The 22,865-nt window shown below is 49.0% G+C and overlaps 1 protein-coding gene across 5 annotated transcripts in view; it reads right to left on the bottom strand.

Annotated features, from left to right (window-relative positions):
- CYSTM1 (cysteine rich transmembrane module containing 1) overlaps positions 1 to 22,865 on the bottom strand; it is a 68,822-nt gene that overhangs the window by 5,410 nt on the left and 40,547 nt on the right. For 4 of the 5 annotated variants that reach the window (XM_081035789.1, XM_081035788.1, XM_081035791.1 and 1 more), the window contains one exon: positions 6,883 to 8,192. The exons of the other annotated variant lie outside the window; for it this stretch is intronic. In XM_081035789.1, coding sequence (XP_080891915.1) covers positions 8,083 to 8,192 — 110 coding nt within the window. In that variant the 3' untranslated portion in view covers positions 6,883 to 8,082. Of the gene's footprint in view, positions 1 to 6,882; positions 8,193 to 22,865 lie in introns of those variants that run through there. 5 annotated transcript variants of the gene reach the window in all.

Genomic DNA, 22,865 nt, shown 5'->3' with positions numbered 1-22,865 from the left:
TCCTGCTCCTCATGCCTCCCGCAGCTCCACCTCGGCCTCGTGGTCTCTTCTGTGGAGCTGTGCATTAGGGAAGGCCATGTCTCCCAAGTCTCTGTCCCTCTCCCTGCTTCAGTGTCCTAAGATACCCACTCCAAGGTAGAACAGCCAAGCGGGTCACCTGCTCGCTGATGTGTCACTGATCAGTCATTCAGCCCTCTCCAGTGAGTGTGTGGAAGGGGTGTGGGTCCCTGTTCTGAGATCTCCAGAAGTGCAGTTGCCACTACTCTGTGAGGGACGCAGCCGCTAGACAAAACCAAGCAGCTGTCTCACCCAACACCAAACCTTCTGAGGCTGATGAGGGTTCCCAGGCCTGTCTCACCCAGAGCGTCCAGAAGACGGATGGGACCCAGTCACCTCCGGCCAGCTTGCACTTGAGCCCTGTCCTATGAAGAGTAGACCTGATAGCAAAATTTTTCACAAACAACAAAACCAGTTAAGTGCACTTAGACGCCTTGTGCCCATCTGATAAGCAGGACTGCACGGCCACCACTCCTATGACCCTACCCTTGGGCTAGACCGGTAGTACCTTGGGCTACTAGGACAGGGTTGGTTGTAGACCCTGGAACAACTGAGATCACCTTAGATGGTAGAACTGCAGGTGAGACCGCCTTGGGAATCACAGTGGCCACTCATTTTTTAGTAGCAAGATGATGCTGATCTTGAAGTAGGGAAGTAACTTGACTGAGGTCACACAGTGAATGAAAGGCAGGTCCCAGCTTGTTATCCAACCCTCCTGCCTCCTGGTCCAGTGCTCTCTGCACATGCAGATGAGGCTCACTTCTAATCAGACGGGCCCACCTCTCTGGCCATGTATGGAGGGGTGAAAGGCCTCAGCCTGCTCCAGAGTGGCCCCAAGAGAGTCAGGGCCCATAACCTCACAATGACCTGGTGCAGCAGTAAAGCGGGAGGCAGTGAATTTCAGGGTGCCTCCTGGCAGCCCCTCAGCAATCTCCAGGCAGGCGAGTGAAGGCGCTAGCCCAGTACAAGGCACCCCCTGGGGGAGGAGGGGTGCTGGACCCTCCCCATCAAGAGATCTATGTGAGACCTTCCTTCATTGTCTAAAGACAGCAGCTGTGTACATAGGCTCTGGAGGGGCGCTGCCCAAGTTCCAGAGCTGAGACTGCCACCCACAGGCTGTGTGACTCTGAACAAGGCCCTGTGTCCCAGTTCCTCTCACTTGCAAAGGTGGGGGTATGTGGGGGAGGGTAGGGCCTAAGAGCCTATGTTTTGTGACAAAAACAAGACAGTGTAAAGTGCTTGGCTCAGGGCCTGGCATAAAGTGAAGGAGGAAGGACTTAATAACTAGGAGCCACAATGTAATGACATCCTACAGGAGAAACCATCAGAAATCTATCCTCTTATTCTGGGTCTGTGTGCGGGGAGGGCTTCCTCCAACCAGCTCATACTCAGGTTGGTGTTTGTACGTGTGGTCCCAAGTCATCATAGGATGACAGAAGCGGAGGAGCTGGCAGTCCACACTGAGCACAGCTGCCCACAGGTATCCAGGGGAGAGGCTGTGTGTGCTGGGGGCTAGGGACGCAGTTGAGACCCCTCAGAGACTGGACAGGTGAAATATTTAGAAACATCCAGTTCCTTAGCTAAAGGGAGAGTAAGGAAACCCTCCCACGGTTGAGCAGTTGCCTGGATGTGAGGAGGCCATGGCTCTCCAGATAACGCAGACACTGAGGCCTGTGGGAAGAACAGGCTATGACACAATGTGAGAGAATGAGCAAGTGATCAGCCCACAACTGAATCTCGAAAATGCCAGAAGGACTGGTGGCCTTGTTCATTCAATCTCAGGAAAGGGACTTAATTCTCTGGGACAAAATTGTGTCTTTAGAGGCAGCTCTCTCCATTCGTTTTTCAGTCTAGGAAAAATACAGAAATGGGACAAGGGAGCCATGGCATTTTCTGTCCACGGTCACAGAATATTCCGATGAAAGAACCATCCTCCTCCTCCCACGTCCCCAATGGAGAGGCTGCACCAATGCACGTCACTTTCCTCATGTGACACTCAGCACAGGGCTGGGAGCTGACCAAAGATGCCCTCCAGTAAAGACCATGCTATTACTCTACAAGTGGGAAGGGGAACTCGCCCCCCCTTAAATAACAAAATAAGGGATTTTTTCCCCGCAGACAAAAGAAGAGGTCAAAACCAGGGCCCACCTCCCTGCTACCAACTTGGGAGGCAGGCAGACCTGAGCTGGGTCCTGGCTCTGTTCTTCCATTGCTGGGTCACCTCAGGTAAGTCACTTGGAGTCACCTGCTTCCTCCTCTCTAGGAAGGAAAGGCAGTTGTGGAAGCTGCTGCCTTAGATAACATGGGAAAAATGATGAGCACAAAGGCTGGTATCACTAAGACAGGTCAAGAAGAGAATGATGTCAATGTATAAACAGGAAAATTGCATCATGGGGATTCTTAAATAATAAGATCATATAGTGCGTTTCACACGTTAGTCTTCATAACTTGATAGACACTCCACTGTTTATGTCCGTAGAACTAGAGCTGAGGTGCCAGCCATTCTGGTGTGGCATCTACGTGTGTGATTGCTGGCCCAGCAGCAAGCACCCCAGGCCCAGAGCAGAGACCCGCACATCCAGACATGCTTGCTGCAAGCTGACAGGAGGGCTGAATAGTTTGGGGTGGGGGGCTCTATTCAGATGAGTTTATCAAATGAAAGACTTGCAGATAATTTCAGGTTTTTGTCAATCTGAGGAGAAAATCAAGAGCCTCTCATGCTGGCGAGAGTAGAAAATAAGCCACGGAAAGGCAGCCTCAAATGGTTTGCTAAGGTGACAGCCCCACTTCTGTTGCACAGACTTGACTGAATAATGTCATTCTCATTCAATAAACCCAGAAGGGAAGAGACACCTTGGAATAGCCCGTGTTTCTCATTTAGTTTGGAAAGCAGCCACTTCTTTTCTCCTGGAGTCGGCTACGAGACGGTGGAGGGGTGGAAGGGCAATGATGGCAGGAGCACACGGGACGAGAACACACGCAATAGGCCATTCATTACTCGACACCGCACTCTTCCACTGGAGGTCTGACTAGACCACTGCCTCAGACAGACCAGAGCTGGAAAGGTGTCACTAAAGATCAACGGGGACGGGGGCCAGCAAGTATAAGAAGCCTGATGTCATGGGTGACATTACTGAGCAGAAGGGAGGAAGCCATTGTGTCATGAATATATTTCTCATGCAGCATTTGGAGAAATAAGTATGAGTGGGGCTGCCATGCCAGCCAGCAGAAATGAAGGGACATCTAGAGAACTCTGATCACGCCCAGTCCACGGCAGTTCTGTGAGCCGGTGGCAGGGGCATAAGGACCGCAAAGGATGGAGAGCCTCCTAATGGCTGGCCTACGGCGCCCGGTCTTGTTCACAGTCTGCCCGGAAGTGAGGCTCAAGGAGACCGAGGCTGTGAATGACTGGCTGGCCTGACCCAGAGCATGGCCTGGCCCACAAGCCCCTCACCTGGCTGGTCATCTCTTCATGGTTGTTCCTACCCAATGTCATGTAGACCACACCCCATTTACTGTCAAAACCTCAGACACCAACGTAACCAGTCAAGCTGGGGGTTTAACTCTGGAATAATCGCAACACAGCAAGGGAAGAAGCAGTACAGCCTGCGTCAGTAAAAGTTATGGCACACGGGAGCGAGCGAGCCGAGCGAGCCGGCAATCCCACTGACATACCCACCCATTGGGCCCCACAATCACCTACAAATTTAACCCAATTCTAATAAAAATTCTAGCAGTATGTTTTGTAGATAAACTGATTCTAAAATTCATGGAAAGGCAAGAGAACTAGAATAAAACAATTTTGAAAAAGAATCAAGTTGAAGGAATCACACTACCTTATTTTAAGATTTACTATAAAGCTACAGTAAAGACAGTTACGGTGTTTGGCAAAAGGACTGACACAGATCAAAGGAACAGAATGGAGAGGGCAGTAACATGAACATGGTCAGCTGATACTTGACAAATACACAAAAGCAGTTCAATGGAGAGTCTTTTCAAACACTGAAAACTTGGGCATGCAAAAAACTAAAAACCATTTTAAAGCTTCATATTTTATATAAAAATTAACCCCAAATGGATCGTAGATTTAAATGTAAAACATAGAACTATAAAACTTTTAGAAGAAAACAGGAGAGAATCTTCATGACCTGGGGTTAGGCCAGGAGTTCTCAGACCTGATACCAAAAGCACGCTCTAGAAAAGAAAAGAAAAATTGGACTTAATCAAAATGTTAAACTTTTGCTCTGTGGAAGACACTGTTCAGGGCGTAACAGCCAAAGGATTTATATGTAGAATATCTAGACTTAAAGCTCCGCAGTAAGAAAACAACTCAATTTAAAAGTAGGCAAAACACTTGGACAGACATTTCACCAAAGAGGACATAAGGAGGGCACATAAATACATGACATCATTAACCATTTAAAAAATGCAAATTAAAACCACAATGAGATACCACTATTCTATCAGAATGGCTAAAATGAAAAAACAATATCAAGTACTGGTGAGGATACAGAGCAACGGGAACTCTCATTCATTGCTGATGGGAATGCAAAATGGTACAGCCACTGGGAAAAACAGTAGCAGTTTTTTAAACATACACTTAATCATATACAGAAATTCCACTCCTGGAATGAGAAATGAAAGCTTAATGTTCACACAAAAACCTGCACATAAATTTATAATCAAAAAGTGGAAACAACTCAGCAGCCAAGTACCCACCAGACCTTCACAACAGACACTGATGATCTTGCTTGTAAGGAAGGCAGTATCCTAGAGGGACCGTTCCAGGGCAAAAGCCATCCAGCTCGAATCGCCCTTGGCCAAATGTACTGGAAAATCCAGAAAGACCAAAGGCTTTCAAATGTATTCCTCCGGTCACCAGGAGGCCCCATAAAAAGGTAGGGGTGGTCTCTCTTTGCCTCAACCGCAATTCCATAGTATCTCCTTCCCACACGGAGTTGTATGTAAAGTTCCTTTAGAAAAGATTTATCTGGGAAAAATCTGAAAATTATCTGAAATGGTGGTCGTGAAGGATCTATACTGTTGCTGCTGTTCAGAGGGCCACCCCACATCATGGATGGTGATATGCTTGGTTACCTATATGCTGGACCCTCCAACAACCAAACACTCCAGGGGACACATTCTGCTCGAGGAGCAACATCTTCTCTGTCTAAGTTCAAAGTTGCATGACATTAGCCTTCCTCGGCGTCTGGCCTTTCTGGAACGTGATGTTTTGTTGCATGCTTCTCTTCAGTTTAGCAGGGGTTCCTAGCCTCCATGCCCAGTTGGTTCTTTGCACCTCTGAGCTCATCTCTTCCATGCCTACACAAATGTCTGCCTTCCTCCAGGCCTGAGGAGCCCTGTCTTCTTGTCCCAGCAGTCTTATCTTTCCCTTTATTGGTGTCCTTCCCAGAATAGGACCTGGAGAGAAGTCCACCCCTCAGTGACAATAGTGTGGCTAAATCCAATGGACATTTCTGAGTTTTTACCTTAACCTGACCTCCCAGCAACAATCAATGCTCCTGATCACTCCCTCTTCTTAATATACATTCTTCTCTCCACTTTCAAGACACCCCATTCTCCTGGTTTTCCATCTCCAACTCCTTTGCCGGTCAGTTTTTCTTAAAGCTCAGTCGTCCTACATTGCCACCTTTTCCCTCCTTATTTCTACCCAAATTTTATTCACTTCCACAGTTCCAGTTACCACCAATATGCCAATGTGTTCCATATTTACATCTCTAGGTCAACCTCTCCTCCCTGTTCCAGGTGTATATATACAACTGCTTATGTGACATCTCCGCTTGAATGTCTCATAGACACTTTGACACCTCAATCTAATTTGTTTAGAGCTCAACTTGATTTTCTTCCTCCCAACCAAACATGGGTGTTTTTCCTTGTTCCCAACCTTCCCAAATACCACCACTATGCATCTAGTTCCAGTCAGAAGCCCAGGAGTCATCCTCGACTCTCCCTTTCTTCTTCAATCTCTATATCCAATCCATCACCAAGTCCTGTTGATTTTACTTCCCAAAGATCTCAAATGCATTCATGTCTCTCCACCACCACTATGTGAACCTGAGCCCCTCCCAAGCATGGAAGCCAGAGGGATCTCTTAAAAATGCTAATTTAATCACATCATCCCTTTGCTTGAAATCCTTCCATGGCTTCCCACCACTCACAGGACAAAAACCAAAATCTCTGTCTTGCTCCTGCCTCTCATCTACTTCCAACACCCCATTAATCTCTGTCACACCAATTTCCCCTTCTAGTTTCTTAAATGAGCCACGTTCTCTCCTGCCATTGGGCCCTTACACCTGTTCTTCCATCAACTAGTTTGCATATTAATGCATAGTCATCTTTTAGATCCTTCCCAGGCTGTGCAAGATGGTCCCTCTTTTTGTTTTCACAGCAATGACATCTCTTCATAGGAAAGTAGACTATCAATTATTATCTGTGGGATTATTTAATGTCTGGTCCCCCCCATAGTGTAAGCCCCATGAGGGCAGGAATGGGGTTTGTTCTGTGTCGTCCATCACGTAACACATTGCAGCTGTTCAGTGTTCACTGAATGTGGGTCCTTATAGACTGAGGGTGGTTCCCAGGGAGTAAGCACAGGGCAAATCGAAGAACTCCTCCTACCGTTTAGGGCACCCCAAGACAATGCTGTAATAAACTGGGTTACAATCTTCTAATCTGTGACCCACTGGAGTGAAGAAACGATTTTCACCAAAAATGTAACATTTTTAAAAAACAATTCATTCACGATAGCATTAAAATATATAATGTGCCTCAGAACAAATCCAATTTTAAAACCAACAAAGGATATGCAAAAGCTGTGTGAAGTAAATGACTTTATTTGAGGACATAAAAGACAAAAATAAATGGACAGGAAGACAATCCCGTAAATACGTCAATTCTTTCCCCAATTACTCTGTAAGTTACATGCCATTCCCGTTAAAGCCAAACATGGTAGTTTTCCATAGAAATGGACACACTCATCCTAAAATCCAGATTAAAGAGTGAACGGCCAAAGAAGAGCCAAGAAAATGCTGAAGAAGAAAAACAGGTGTGTGTGTGCACGTGCTGGGCTGCTCAGCATATCAGACGCGGGTGTAGCGAGCGCATTCCTACCATCTCATGTCAAATCAGTGGGGGAAGGGTGACCTAAACATTAAGCGCTATTGGAACTACCAAAATGGAAACAGTAAAAACCCTATCCTACACCGTGATCCAAAGTAAATTTAGGCAGACTGGGAAGTCTATGTGAAAAAAGTATTAGTAAGAAAATATAGGCTTATCTTTATGATCTTGGAATAGAAAACGATTTTTCATGACTAAAATACACAAAGCATGAGAGAAAGACTGATAAACATGACATTTAAAAACGTTCATACTCGAAAATATAAGAAAGGTTAAGAGAGATGGGGAGAAGATATTTGCAAGCCTATAAAAGTGACAATTGGTGTGTGGAATCTTTAAAGATCTACAAATCAAGAAGACAAACAGGTAAAAAAAAAAAAAAAGGGGCTAAGAATACAGAGGGTGCCAAAAAAGTACATACATTTTAAGAAAGGAAAACTATTAAAATTATAATATTCAATATATACCCACAACAAAAGATACATACAAGTCACGTTTGACGTCTGCAATTACAAGAGGTGCTCAACGTGGTTCCCATCAGCTTCCAGACACTTCTGATTACAGTGAACTACTGCTTGAGCAACATTGACCAAAGTGTCCACTTGTATGCATTTTTTGGGCACCCCCGGTATATACAAGCATTTCACAAAATTTATAAAAGCAAATCACCAAAAATGTATATTTTTATGTTCAAGGTCACTAGTCATCAGAGAAGGTAAATTAGAATAGTGAGATACTATTTCACACCTCTCACAGGTGCTAAAATCTAGAAGTCTGTCGATTAGGTATTTTTCAAAGACAGCAAAAATGGACTGTGCAGCACTAGTTGTTTATTCCGGTTACAGGAGGCAGCGCGCCTGGAGAGAACACCTGGGTCTTGGCTGCTCATTCCAGGTTCTCCAGGAGGCAGCAGCAGCAGAGAGCAGCCCAGCACGCAGCCAAGGCCGCCTGACACCCAGTGTCGTCCTTCTTCCTTTCCTGTTCCACCACGTACACTGGGAGCAGGGGAAGGGCAGGGAGAGAGAGACCCAGTCAGCCGGGAGTAGGAGCAGCAGCAGCCCATGCTGGTGCCCTTAGCACACAACTGGAGGCGGGAGCCGCGCCTACCTGGTTCCACGCTCCATGCCCGCACCAGTGTCTGGCACAGCGGTTCCTGAGGTGTGAATGAAGGTGACATCTGCTGTGTCAGACCACTGTGTCCTGTCACCGCCCCTTCCCCAAGCCAACTGGGAAACCCAGCCCAGCACCTTACTTGCTGCTCGTCCACAGTGACCCAGGTAGCAGCAAGTGCTGCCCTGCAGCCTGATGTGGCAGACACTGGCTGAGAGCTTTAGACATTGTCTCATTTAATCCTCACAACAGCTTCGTGTTCCTATAACTCGCAGACACTTCGCAGGAGTGTGAACTGGTAGAACCCCTCTGAAAGAGAACTGGGGTGGGGGTACACACCACTTTGACCCAGAAAATGTGTGACTAGGATTTTCAACAGAAATAATTCTGGTGTTCAAAGATATGTGTACACTGATTGCTGCTGTATCAAAATAACCCCGAACTAGGAGCATTAACTACAATGTCTGTCAACTGGAGACCAATTAGCTAAATGCAACATCACAGAATACAACAGCCATTAAAAAGGACTAAGTGGCTCTTCCATGTTGCCAAGAAACTAAGCGAGGGATAAAAGCAAGGTATATAGCAGCGCTGTTTGTATAATGAAAAGGATATACACACAAACATAAACACACACAGTGTCTGAAAGAATACAAGAAGCTTAGAGGTCAGAGTGTGGAGAGCAGTAGGGGCTTTTACTTTGCATTTGCTTTCCATTTTTCTCAAATCCAGGACTGTCCTATTCCAAGGCCATGCTCAAAGCTGCTCCTCTGCTGTCTCTGCTGGGGTCCTGCTGGCAGGAGGGGGGGGCCTGTCCGGTACCAGCCCACCTTGGAGCTCTGCTAGCCTCTGCCACACTATTAGCTTCAGGGGTTGTGGGAGCAGCTGGCATTGCCCGACCTGCGCTTCCTGGTGGCACCGGCCTCAGTCCTGGACTGCCTCCCGTGTCACTGTTACCTGGACAACGGCCTCGGCCCAGCTCCACCTAACCTGTGCTCCCAGTAATTCTCGCTCCTCTCATAGCCTGACCTGGCCCCTGTGGCCCTAGTGCCACCTATCAAGTGCGCGCTCAGTGCAATTCTAACTCCGTCAGGCCTTGTTGACTCTTTCAGCCCCGGCAAACGCTGGGCCGCCTGCAGGTGCAGCATCTGTATCAAACCACGCTTCTCTCTGCAGCTCGGAGCCCAGCGCGCCCCGGCACTGGTGCAGTTCCTGAGGCTGAGCTCCAGGAGGCAGAAACACACGCCCCACCCCCACCCACGCCAGGTCCCAAACAGCCCACGGCCAAGGTGCCTTCAGCATTTACTTCCTCTCCAGCAACCCCAGCTGATGGCATTTCAGAATTGACCAAACCAGCCCAGCCTCTTCTCCTCTTCCCCTTTGGGGTCAGGTTTGGGCAGGCAGCCAGTCCTGGAGAAAGAGGGCGCCAAGGGAGCAAGGACAGTCAGTCTGCGTCTGCACACCTCAGGATGCCATGGTCCTCCAGGGGTCACCCTCAGCTCCCTCCCCAGCCCCTGGCTCTCCTCTCTGCTCACCCCTGAGGGCGTGAGGGCCAACCTCGCGCTTGCCCTTACTTCCGAGCAGGCCCCTCCGTTCACGCCCCACACTGCTGCTATCCACCCTGCCAGCCTGTCACCTCAGCAGGACCCACACCAGGAACGCCAGTGCCTATTCATCGGACCCTGAAGGTCGCGCCCACCCCACCAATGGCAGCACTCGCTGGGCTCATCATCTCCTTCATCCAGGAAACACCCCTGCCACGTGTCTCCTCTGCCTCGGGGACCTCCGACACCACCCTGGATTGCGGGGACATGGGACTCCTCAGCCCAGACGCCTGCCTGCTGCTCCTAAACGCAGCCTTCGTTCTTTTCTTCTTTATCAGCATCATCAGACTAGAGTCTGTAAGGTCTTGCACATCCACAGGCAGAGAACTCACTGTGGTCCCATTTACAGAGGAGGCAACTGCATGAGAGGGCGACATGGTCTGTGCAGAATCATCTAGAAGGGAGCATCGCATGTTGATTCCCTGACTCCCTAAGCAGCACACTCCCACTGTTCTAAACTTAACTGCCCATCATGTCACTCCTTTGCTCAAGAACATCCAAGCTCCACCTCCTACAGTACTTTTCCCCTGGCCACCTAGACTGTTCAGTCAGACTGCATGGATGCCATCATCTGTCTGGCCATGTTCAGCAGCCCCGCTGCCTAGCCCTACCCGTAGGGGCCTCAGGCCAAATCCCCTTGCTTTTGCCAGACCTGGATGGACCTACCTGCCCCCACAGAGAAGGCTGCTTCTCAGCACAGCACAGCTCAGCCCTGACCCAGCCGGCCTCAAACAGCCCACCTCCTCTCAGGAGACCTTTGGGTGCTCTTTGGGAAGTGGGGCCCATGCCTCCTTTTCAAGAGTCAGAGAACCCAATTCTAGGCACATGCACAGTGGAAAGGGTAGTATGTGGCTAACTAATAATCCAAAGAAAGCATTAATTTTATGTGTTGAAACTCCTCTGGGCTGCAAGCACTGAGACCTGCAGTTGGTGGTTGCAGAACCGGCCTCTGTGGAAAGCTGGGCAGCAGCTTTGCTGTGAGGAGGCAGGAGCCCACTTAGGGCTGTATTCACAGAGCAGAGACAGAGCTGACGTGAACCCCCAGCAGTCCTGACATCGGAGCAGGCAAGGTACGCCTCAGCCCCTGCACCTGTGCAAGGGCAGGAGGTCAAGGTCATTTGCGACAGTGCCCTCTATGCCCACCCCTCCAATGCACAAGACGAGCCACAGGGGGCACTAAACTCTGTTCTCAGGAAGCTCTGTCCCATCTCCCCAGCCTCCACCTCCCCAAAGCTGGCCCCAGCTGGTCCAGCATCTCTTCCCAGGAGCCCCAGCTTCAGCAGGAAGTGGGTGGGTGGGTATAGGTGAAGTAGGCAGCGGGTTCTCATGGGATTCTGGAGAGAAGCAGGGAAGGAACCCTCCCTGCCTGATGTCGTCACTCCCATCCAGTCCCAATTCCCAGACACTCTGTTCCAGTTTAGTGGGACAAACCACAATTGGGATTTCAGAACAGAGATTTTAATAAGACATACTAATTGGATTTAAATATAGGCTCATCTACTCACTGGCCACGTAACCTTGGGCAGGTGAAAAAAAAACACCTCTCTTTGCCTCAGTTTCCTCTACTGTAAAATAGGGGTAAAAATGAGAAATCTATACCCCACAGGTTGCTGGGAAAATGAAGAGATCACGCATGTAAATAACTGAGCAGAGCCTCGCACATTGTAAAGCGTTCAATAAATGTTCATTGATGTTATTACTGTTTTTTTTTTTTGATGTTATTACTGTTATTCAACGACGATGCCCCGTCAGGCAGACCCCTCCCCTGACTGAGTAAAGAGCGGGCCTCTGGTAGACAGATTTAGACAGGCAGAGAGAAGGGGTGCTCACTGGACTCGGGGGACAAGCCTGAGAAATAAACAAGAGGCTGGAGGCAGAGTCATTGGCTGTTCTGGAGCAAAGGGCCTGCACGACCAGCTAGGCCTTCCCTGTGTGGAGGAGGTAACAGAGGGCCGGCCCGAGGGGGCAGGTGGACAGAGCCAGGCCCCATCTCCAGCAGACGCATGATGGGAGGACGTAAGAATGCTGGAAGGGCAACTGCCAGGATCTCAAGGCTCTGCCCTCCCCCCAACAGACACAGTCCCTGCCACTTTCCTTTGGCTTCAACCGACCACATGGCATCGGAACCCAGGTTCAGAGTCGGGGGACCTGGTCACATATTTGAGAAGTACGACTCTAGGAAGCTCGGGAGGGGCCCAAGACAGAGCAGCTTTCTGGGGCAGGGGACAGGGAGCTGATATATGGAGCCTGGGACAGAAGAGGGACCTGGCTAACATGAGAACAAACAGGACAGCAGCACAGGGGCTGTGACCCAAGGGCCACAGACGGACCTATATCCTGACCAGCAGGCCTACGCCTAGTGACACCCCACCCCATCCACTGAAGGCCCGGGCACCCCGGGCTCTGTGGCCAGCCACCCCAGCAGGAAACCACACAGTGGGTGTCACAGGCACCTGCCCAGAGCAGCTGCCAGCCCTTAGCATTCCCAGACGGATGGTGACACCTGTGAGCAGCCCACCTCCAGCATCTGGCTCTGCGCCCCTCCGACAACCTCTTCCTTCTCTCCCTGCAGGAGGAACTGCCCGCCGCCCCAGGGCAGACGTCACCCTTTCTTCCATGTCAGCTCCAGGAACAGCTGCCTCGTTCATCAGCGAGCGCCTCCCAGGGTTTAGGCCAGAGACCTCGCTGGAGGTTTGGTTACTGCGTGAAAGGCTCTTCCACACCCCACACAGATCTTTCTGATCCTCCGAGAAGCACCTGACCTGTTGTCTGGCAAACTCCTCCCTTCATCCTCCAATATCTAAAACAAACTCCGAAAAGGCCCTAACTAGACCAGGAGTCCCTCAAGCGCAGGGCATAGGTCTTCTCCATGAGCTGCCTGCCCCCAGGGCCCAGAATGGAGGGCAGCCCGGGATGGACAGGAACTCGGGGCACGCAGTGACGGGGTCCCTGTCTCACTTACGAGGGCTGAGTAGCCCACGATCTAGGTCCTCACCATGCAGGCAGAAGAGGTTTGAGTTGGCTCATTTGTGGGTTCAGAGAATTTCCAATAAGAAACCATATGCCCATTAAGTCATGAATTTCCCAACCAGCCATCTCTACTTCCTAATTGGTCTGGCAAATGCAGAAGGACATCGGCCTAAGGAAGTCTTGTCTAGAGGTAGGCAGACCCATGACAGGACAGCTCAGCTCACCAAAAGCCCCTTATCCCCCAGCTGTGTACACCTCACCAATTACCAGGGGCCCCGGGACTGCTTCTAAGCTGGTGCAGGGAAAACCAAATCTTGTGGCAACTCCAAATGCCAAGGTATTTCAGAAAAAGATTTTACTTGCCCTAGGAAAAAATTTACATATAATTCTTTACATATAAAAAATTTACATATAATTTATATGTAAAAATTTACATATAAATCACGTGAAATACTGTGTAAGTTAACTGAATGAAATGAAAACAGATTACAGAACCAGCAGACTCGGAGGATAACACCGGGCCCGTACTAAGCTGCCCTGCGTGCAAGGCAAGTAGCCTCAACAGCCTCAGTTGTCAGTGGGCTCAGGGTTTCGGGCCCCTGGATGGAGCCAGGTCTGGGGACAAGGCCAGAAGATCGGCCCTGCTGGGTGAGGAGGGGCAGGCTCAGCAAGAGCCTGCACCTCTAGAGTGAGCCAGCTGTAATAATGTGCACTGCCTAATTAATGCCATGCCCACCACCAAGTGACAACAGTGCCCCCACAGTCAGTGTAGTCAATGACAGGTAATGTGTAAAACTGGAATTGGAACATGTTGTGGAAGCCTATCAAATATCAAAATGAAGTATGAGGTTACGAGTGACCAGCTGTGGTTAGACTGGAGTCTAAAATTAGATGGTGAGTAAAGCTGACTTTTGGTCTGTAAGTCTAGCCCTCGGTGGAGAAGGGCGATTCATCAGAAACTAACCTTCAAAGACACCTTGCTCCTGTGTTGTAAAACTCTTACCCAAAAGAACTGTAAGCAGAGACTTGAACAGGTATTTGTATACCCATGTCCACAGCAGCGCATTCACAATACCCGAGGCAGAAACAACCCAGAGTCCATCAAAGGATGAATGGATCAACAAAACATGGTCTACACACACGATGGAATAGTATTCGACCTTCAATAGGAAGTAAGTGCTGACGCATGCTACAACCTGGGTGAGCCTTGAAGACGTTATGCTAAGTGAAATAAGCCAGACACATAAGGACAAATACTGTATGATTCTGTTAGATAGGGCAAGGATCTGGGTTCTTATTAAATGTTAAAATGTAGCTCAGTGTTTTGCAGATGCAGCTGTAAGCGGGATGAGCGTGACAGGAACTCAACTGCACAAGTGTAGCCAATGGCAAAGAAGAAATCAACGTGTAATTAACCAAGTAGCGTATATAAGCAATGGCTAAGCCTCCCTTCTGGGAGATAGAGCTTTGGATATGAATCCCCTATCTCCTTTGCTTGCTGCAAATAAAACTACCTCACAACAAGCATGTCTCATTCTTGAATAGAACACCCCAAGCAGCGAGCCCCTTGAGTTCAGTAACAGTTTTACTCACATGAGGTACCTAAAGCAGTCAAGTTCATAGACGAAAAGTAGAAGAGTGGTTCCCACGGGTTGCAGAGGGCGGTTATTGTTTAGTGGGTAGGGAGTTTTAATTTGGGAAGATTAAAAGAGTTCTGGAGACAGGACAGTAGTCATGGCTGCAGAACAATGTGAATGTATTTAACACCACTGAACTGTATACTTAAAAATGGTTAAAAGGATGTTTTATGTTATGACTATTTTACCACACACACAAAAACCCTGCCTTCTTTAATCCTCCACTTATTATTCCAGGTATCTCAGCACCTTAGGGACGAGAGACACCAGAGCTGAGCTCCACAGCAGGCAAAACTCTGTATGCTGGCGGCTCAGGGACGTTCTGTGCCACAGCCCTTTCGGATCACTTCGGTTTGGTGGCATGGCTCTGTCCTGCTGGTCCCCTGGGGCCAGCCTGGGATCCAGCCAGCTACAGGCATGTCGTGGTCATCCAAAAAGTGCGCTCTGCCTGCCCGTGTGCCCACCTGACCTCCTGCCCGAAGACGCTTCCAGACTATTCCAACTGTATCTCACAAGTAGAGGGTGTGCTGAAGGAGAAAGACACTCCTGTTGTTGAACTTTGCTCAGCCTCCCTCCCACCTCACATGCTTACTTCTTGTTTTCCTGACACGGCCAACCCTGCAGGGGAATCCAGGCAGGGATAAAAGACACTGTCCCTGACTCAGGCAGCTCACAGACCCACTTGCAAAGAAGAGCCAAGGGCCTATCTGAGGACGTGCACGGTGACGTGCCACCCTGGGTGAGGCCAATAATAAACGCAACTGGACTAAAAATCAGGGCAAATCCTTACAATGAACTAAGGAGAGAGAATGTCAACCTTATTACTGCCTTGTCCTCCTGTGTCTTCCTTTATGCTAATACAAGAAATTTTAAAGAAATGGCGGCTAGTGAGTGACTCACCCAGAACGGGTATCACTTGAGATTGGCCCTGGCTGCCACAGCCAGCTCCGGCAGTCCTGCTTTCTCCTGACTGATAAAGTCATCATGGCTGACTCCCCTTGCCCCAAGGAGGAGATGGTCGTGACGGTGACTAATGCACGATCTGTTATTGCTTACCCTGCTGAGCAGCAGGAAAGATGTTTAGAACACAGATGGAATCACAGAAACAAAGCAAGGCGAGAAAAGGCCAGAGCAAAACAGAAACAGACTCAGAAACCACAAACTCCCCATGTCAGTGGCCCCTGAATATAAGACAGAGACTGCCATGATTTTGGAAGCTAGATAGAAATCAGGAAAACCATTATTTTCCTGGTTTTCAGGCATTGGGTTGGGGCGGGGGGGAATGGAGACGTTACTTTGAGGGGAGCTGGCTCTTTGGAACTTGCCCAAATGGGCAGAGATCACCAAGCAGGTAGCTGCTGTGTTCTCTCCATTAGTGCCCAGGCACAGACGGGCACAGGCTGCTCTGTTATCGGCAATGTTAGTCTGACACACACGGAGTGCCAGCTTTAGGAGTCTCATTCAAATAGTACTCACTGTGTTTTTTAACAAGGCAAATACTGCCATATCGTTTTTACTGAACACAAAGTGTGTTGTTATCTTAGGTACACACACCACAACTGGCTTCAACACGTACCAGATTCCTGCGTTACTGATTAACAGTTCTAGCAGATATATTTATGCAAAACACCCCAGGTTGTTTTCTTCCTCCACTGTCAGGCTTAATTTTGCAACAGTAAAAATAGTTGTGTTTTCACCTGAATGCCCCTCAGTTTGGAGGCCTGGTACATGGTGAGTTCTGAGGCCAGGGACAGGACAGGGTGACCTCTCTCAATGAACATGATGAGGAAGTGATTCAAGGCAGATCTCACTGGAAAGGACTGTCCCCCACCCCTGCGCTCTACTCCCCACAGCATACTGCCCACCATTTCTGAGCAACAAAGGTCATCCTTGTAGGTTTGGAAAGAACTGGGGCAAGACGGAGGCTGGGGGGAGCTTGGCTCTGCCAAGTTATCCACAATTCCTGCTGTTGGTAACACTGCGACAAGCCCATATCCACCCAAAAGTTAACGACAAAGCGTCCTGAAAGTCACCCCCTCATCCATGGAGATATGCCATTTCGCAAATGTGAGTCCAGAGACTTCCCCAGTGGAGAAAGGGAGATGGGGTGGCCGGCCTGCAGGACTGCCACCAGAAGTCTGCTAGTCTGGGAGACAGGGCCGGAGTTTAGGGAAACAACTGCCTTCCACAGTCAACAGTTCTAGCCAGCTTGTCACTGAAGCCGGATAAAGAAAAGTCTCCACATCATGACTGACTACCTTTCCACCGAGACAGGAATTGCCAGGCTAATGCTTGTGATGAAAACCCTAAGTGGGGTTAGCTGTGCAGGTGGAGTGGGAATGCAATGAGCCTCAAGTGTGTCAGGAATGACAGAAGGCAGTTGATGGCTCCCCATCCACTGAGCAGAGATTAGCTGCCCAAGGTGGAGTGTTTATTTATAGCACCACTGGTCCGGAGAACAAACTGGAAGCCAGCACACTCAAGCTAGGACACACTCTTGCAGCCCTGCTGTCATCAGCAGGAGTGACCATCCCCAGATGGCAGCATAAGCAGACCTCAATCACTTGGGCCTAGTGGCTCGCCAAGGACACTGCAAAGATGAGGAGAGGTGGCTCTAATGTTGGGCCCCCTGGTGTCCACTCTCAATGCCACCCTGAGGGTGAGACAGCCTTTCCCAGCTTCAGTTTCCTCACCTGTCAAACGGGGATAACAGCACCTACTGCCTCATTGGGTTCTTCAGGATTTAATGAGTTAATCCCCACAGACCAGTGGCTCGTACACAGCAGGTATTCACAGGTGTTAGTTGCGGTTATTGCCCCCAAGACAGAGACCTCCAGGACAGAAGGCCAGGCTCCCTAACAGCTGAGACACCTGGAAACATGGGCGCTATATAAAGCTGGTAGCAGAGTCTAAAGATAGTTTTTCATTCTACACAATCGACTGAACTGTTTTTGAAGATCAAACAAGAGACACAGAAATGGGGTAAAAGAAGTGTCTATCTCCCCTAAGTGCTAACTCCATGTGGATGCCAGACTGCCGGGTGACAGCTAACCCAGGAAGGCAGGGCACTGCCTCCTAATGATGTTCACAACCACACAGCCATCCTAATTACCTGCACCCCCCCCATCAGCAGGTTGGCGCTGGTGAACCCCCCCGCCCTCAGCACCCTTCTCCCATGCCTGAACAGGGGAATGGTCCTGTTCAGGAATTCCTTTTGACCTTCGAGATGAACCCTGGTGACTCTTAGCTCCTGATTCTACCTAAAGACTCCAATGTCACTTACCGCTCTTCCATGCCCCTAGTCAGAGCATTCAGCAGGCCTGGCATACAGGAGACATGGAATGAACGAACGAACCAATGAGTGAATGAAAGAGTGAGTGAATGAATGAACAATCTGTCTTGAACCTTTTACTTTGGCTGGAAAAGCTGTTTCGGCCTCTTTTGTAAGCAAGTTGCAGATATGGGCTTAGCTGGCTATTCTCTCAAGTAACAGCAAGGCATTACTAAGAAAAAATATGAAGCCCCTGTGAGCCTTAATTAAGGGAGTTCTCAAGGAGGGCGTCACTCCCACTTGTCAGCTGAAACCCTTCAAGAGATCTGGGCTCATTGTGAGTCTTCCTGAAATGGCTGAGGACAGTCCCTGGTATCAATGCTACCACTTTATCTCAGAAGGGTCTACCTGACTAGGAGAAGGTCTTAGGAGGCGGCAAGTGAACAAAGGGAGCTCAGAGTCCCGAGCCAAGCTGGGCCAGGGAGAGGGGACCCTTCTCCAGAGGGGCCTCTTTGGAGCCTTTCCTTCAGATCTGCTGGCCCAGAGCACCGTGCCCACAGCCCTCAGGAGCTCATGCTTACCCACGGCTGCCCAAGGGGCAGCGGGAGGGAGGACGGGAGAAGAATACTGATTCTTCCTAAACTACCCATGATATACCTGCCCCCAAAAGCAAAAATCTATTTTTCTCTATCGAGGACAACTCAAATACAATCTTGCATACTCTCTCTAAAATCCCCCAGGCTGACAAAAGTCTCCCAGACTACCCAATGGACTCATTTCAAGGGTCAATGGAAAAGCTCAGAGGGAACCAAGACTACTAAAAACAAACAAAAATAGTCTCATGGAGATTTTTTTCCCTAAGGAACATACATTAGAATCTTTCCTAGGCTATTCCCAATTTAAGGTTGTTAAGCAGGTGTGTCCCTGGGGAAAGGATCTGATGCCTGGGACCCCAAGGAGAAAGCTCTCCACATCACCACACACACCCCATGTACAACCCTTGGAAAAATGTGCTTGTGTGCACGTGCATGTGTGCACTGTGTGTGTGGAGGGGGTGGGGAGTAGGGTAAGGGCATCCCCAGGAGTGTGCCACCTTTTCCAATCAGGAACGCAGACTGGACATGCGAGACACCCGTTTTTTTTGTTTTGTTTTGTTTTAAGGAGGGTGCAGCTCACAGTGGCCCATGAGGGGATCGAAACAGGAACCTTGGTGTTATTACCACCGCGCTCTAACCAACTGGTATAACCGACCACCCCCTGCGAGACACCATTGATCAAATGAGGAAACAGCCCACGAGCCCAGCAGTGGGAAAAGGAAAGGAGCAGTACTGCCTCTCAAAATCAAAAGCATTGCAGCCCTGACAGCACACTTCCCGGCAAGCTTCCCGGCTGCGAGCTGATAAGGCTTTCCATAAGTGGATAGGAAAGTCAATATTCCCTGGAGGAGGGAGCCACTCCCTCAAGGAGCCAAGGCCAGTCTGGAAGAGTAGAAGACCAGGGCAGGCCGCAAATACTGCCACGATCCATTCACTGGTCTGTCCCCACGGCTGGGGGTGGCTCAGCCCCCGCCAGCCTGTCAGTTCAGCTCAGCGGTCAGGAGCCGGGTCCTCTTCCTTCCTGTGTCCTCCACGCCTGCTCCTGCACTCACAGGTTTGCTGGGTTCGGAGGCTTTGCCTGACACACCTGGCACAGTCCATTTAAGTAAAATGCAATTCCTTTAACCTCTCTGGGGCTTGGTTTCGTCATTTGAAAAATGGAAACAATAACAGCACCGACCTCTTGGGATCGGAATGAAGATTATAGGATTAATTCCGTTAAAAGCAGCTAGCTCAGTGCCAGGCACAAATGATAAATAAATTATAGCTATTATAGCTGCTGTTATTCTATAAACCAGACAAAGGGCTAAAAGGAAAAAGCAATCTATAGTGAAGAGCTTTACACCTCACTGAGATTTTTAAAAACACGAATAATTTATATGGGGGAGGGGGGTGGGGGGAGGGAGAACGCAGCATGAAGTCAGCAGTATGAGGCGGGCGTCTCAGGGCAGACCTCAATGAAAACGGATCACCGCTCCTAAAAAGGACGTACACATTCTGCAGGACCCAGATGCAGACTTGATGAATTTAAAATGAAGAAGAAAACAAGAAACACCCAACAACACTTTTGTGTACCATATTAGCTGTAAATATATCCCCTGGACCGAGATTAACATACTAGTGGAATTTCAAACAGGGCCACATCACAAAAAACTAAACAGAGACCAAAAGATTTATACCAAAATGTTGACTACTATCCCTGGATAGCAAAATAAAAACGAGGTGGTTTCTCTGTGAGAACCCGGGTAGCCAGGAGCCTGGGGAAGGGCCGAGCCACACCAGTTGGGGTTTGGAGAGGCCACACTTCTGGCCCCCGATTGTGCTGGAGGTGGTCACCACACCCGCGTATGTCTGTGTGCTCAGCCCTCATCCAGCGATACAGACACCAATCCTCACCATTTTCACTGGGAGCATTTGAGATACAATCATCCTGTGTCTTGCACGGCCCGCTTTTTAGCATCTCAATGCCGGGGAGCCACAGTACAAGCAGAATGCAGCTTTTTCCCCTGTGGCTAACCACACTGACCGCTGGGAAGCAGGTGCCAGGTGCCTGTGGGCCCCGTGCCACACGGCCTGTGCCCGGGGCCCCCGCAGCCACCCGCCCCTCCCCCGCCCCAGCTAAGGCCTCATCTCATTACTGTTGGAAGGGTGTGTCCTAGGGAAAGATCCCTGCTAGGTGACCCCACACCCACAGGGAGGGCCCCACACCATGATCTTGGCCCCACTCCTAGAGACTGACCTCCTGTAGCACTCCCGCACCTTCCAATTTCCCTACTTGACTTTTACCCAAAGCAGTCTTCTTCTTGCTCACCAAACCAACCTCCTTGTTTATATCAGCCTATCTTGAAAATGCTTATGTGAGAGGTGACAGGCATGTATGTTATGTTTCAAGACCGGGTAACAGAAGTGTTAGAGCAGAAAACCCGGGCTGCACCTGGGTGGCAGGGGGCTGAGGAGAGCAATGAGGCAAACTGGTCTGGGAGCAGAGCAAGATGCAGGACACTTTCTGTTCCCCCAGGCCAGCCATCTGGCCAGCCCAGCCTGAGCCCAGCCAGCAGGCACTGGGCACAGCCCCCGCGCCAGCTGAGTAAACGGGATTTGCAAAGAGCATTTGCCTTTTCATACCCCATTACCCTGGAGGGCTGGCCAGGTCAGGCCTTTTGAAAAGGCAAAAGAGAGTGTTTTACATACAGTATGGACCAACAGTGTGTGTGAGTGCTTATTTTCAAGTATTTTAAGGGCATCCCCTAATAGAATGTAAAAGGGCATAAAAGTTAATGCGATTTGAAATCAGACCAGGGTTCAATTCATGGCTCCAGTGAGTTACTATTTGACGTTAGGCAAGTTAGTTTATCTGTTCAAATCTCAATCTCCTCATCTCTAAAATGGGAAACCACCAGGTTCTCTCTGTTGGTTAAATAAGACAATATACACAGAGCTCCTGAATCAGACCTAATCAGAAATAGTAACATTTATTTAGTGCCTGGCACTAAATTACAGAGGCATTTAACTCGCATTTAACAATTGTGAGTAGTGAGTAGTGATTTCCAGGAAAAAAGGAAAATGAAGTTTTATACAATATTTTTACTCATTCACGGGAGGCCACATGACACATGGAAACACGTCAGGCTCTGCGTCAGACACCGGCGGGACCATGCGCGAGCCATGTCGCTTCTCCAAACCTCTGGTTCCACATCTGTAACATCTGGGACAATACCACTTACCCTGAAGGGTTATTGCAAGAACAGAAGCCATGCCCACAGAGCCCTCCGCCCAGCGTCAGGCAACTCACTAGGAGCTCAGTAAGTGACAGTCGCTGTGGAGTGTGGGCTTTGGGCCTGAATTGGTGGGTCCTGAGTCTCACCTCTGCCACTTGCCAGCTGTGTGACCAAGAACAAGTCAGCCTTTCTATGCTTCAGTTTCTTCGTCTCTAGGACAGGGATAAGAAAAGACCTACCTCCAAGGACTAAATGAGTTAATATGTAAAAGTGCCTGACACCTAGTAACCATTTGATAAGTATTATCTCTATTATTTATTAACTACTTATTAATAGTTAATATTAAATGTTAAAAAAACGTGGACCACAGGCCTCAAACTCTTCTTGTTCTGCTAGCTTTAATCTAGGAATTGGTATCAGGTGCCCAGGTTCTGCAGTCCCAGACCGCAAGGAGGCTCAGAAACAAAACCTGTTCGGTCAGAGTTAAGAGGAAGTTCTTTATAGTTCCAAGCTCCTGGAGCCTTCTTCCCGGGCAGGACACCAGACAATGCCATGTATTTTTCAGCTGCTGATGAAGCTGGTTAGGAAGGCCTTTTCCTCCACTGGACTCAAAAGCAATGGCCAGCTTAAAATGTTTCATTAGGAAGACTCTATACGGTAGCAGAGGTTCTCCAAGGAAGATGATTTGGGGCCCTACGGGACATCTGGTAATGCCTGGAGACTTTTTGATCATCAGAACGGAGCAGAAACTACTGGCATTTGGTGGGTACAGGCAAGAGATGCTGCTAAACATCCTACAATGCACAGTACAGCCCTTCTCCCCAACGAAAAAGAATTATTCAGCCCAAATGTCAATAGTGCTGAGGCCGAGAAACCCTGCCCTATAGGAAAGTTCTTAAAACAAACTAAGTGGAGGGGGAGGGGAAACAGAATACACAATGGTACCTACACGACAATGGCAGCCAGGTACAGATGACATGTGCATGGAAGCAAGAATTGCCTAGGAAATAAGAACATAAAAATGATTTGAGATGATGGGGTGTCTGGACTATGAGTGGAATTTTTAAAAATATCTATGTTATTACTATATTTAGGGACCAGAGAAAGAGTGAGGGCTAGCACTCACTGGAGGCAAGAATGACCCAAAGCTGTCTCTTGGTTCTGATAACTCGCATATTTGTGACCACCAGTATTGTAACAGAGCTCCAACCCCTGCTACACAACAAATATTCTGCTCAGACCCCAGACAAAAAATGTGTAAC

Source organism: Rhinolophus hipposideros (genome assembly GCF_964194185.1).
Source record: "Rhinolophus hipposideros genome assembly, chromosome: 23".
Taxonomy (NCBI): Eukaryota; Metazoa; Chordata; class Mammalia; order Chiroptera; family Rhinolophidae; genus Rhinolophus; species Rhinolophus hipposideros.
This window is presented reverse-complemented; position numbering and strand designations above follow the sequence as displayed.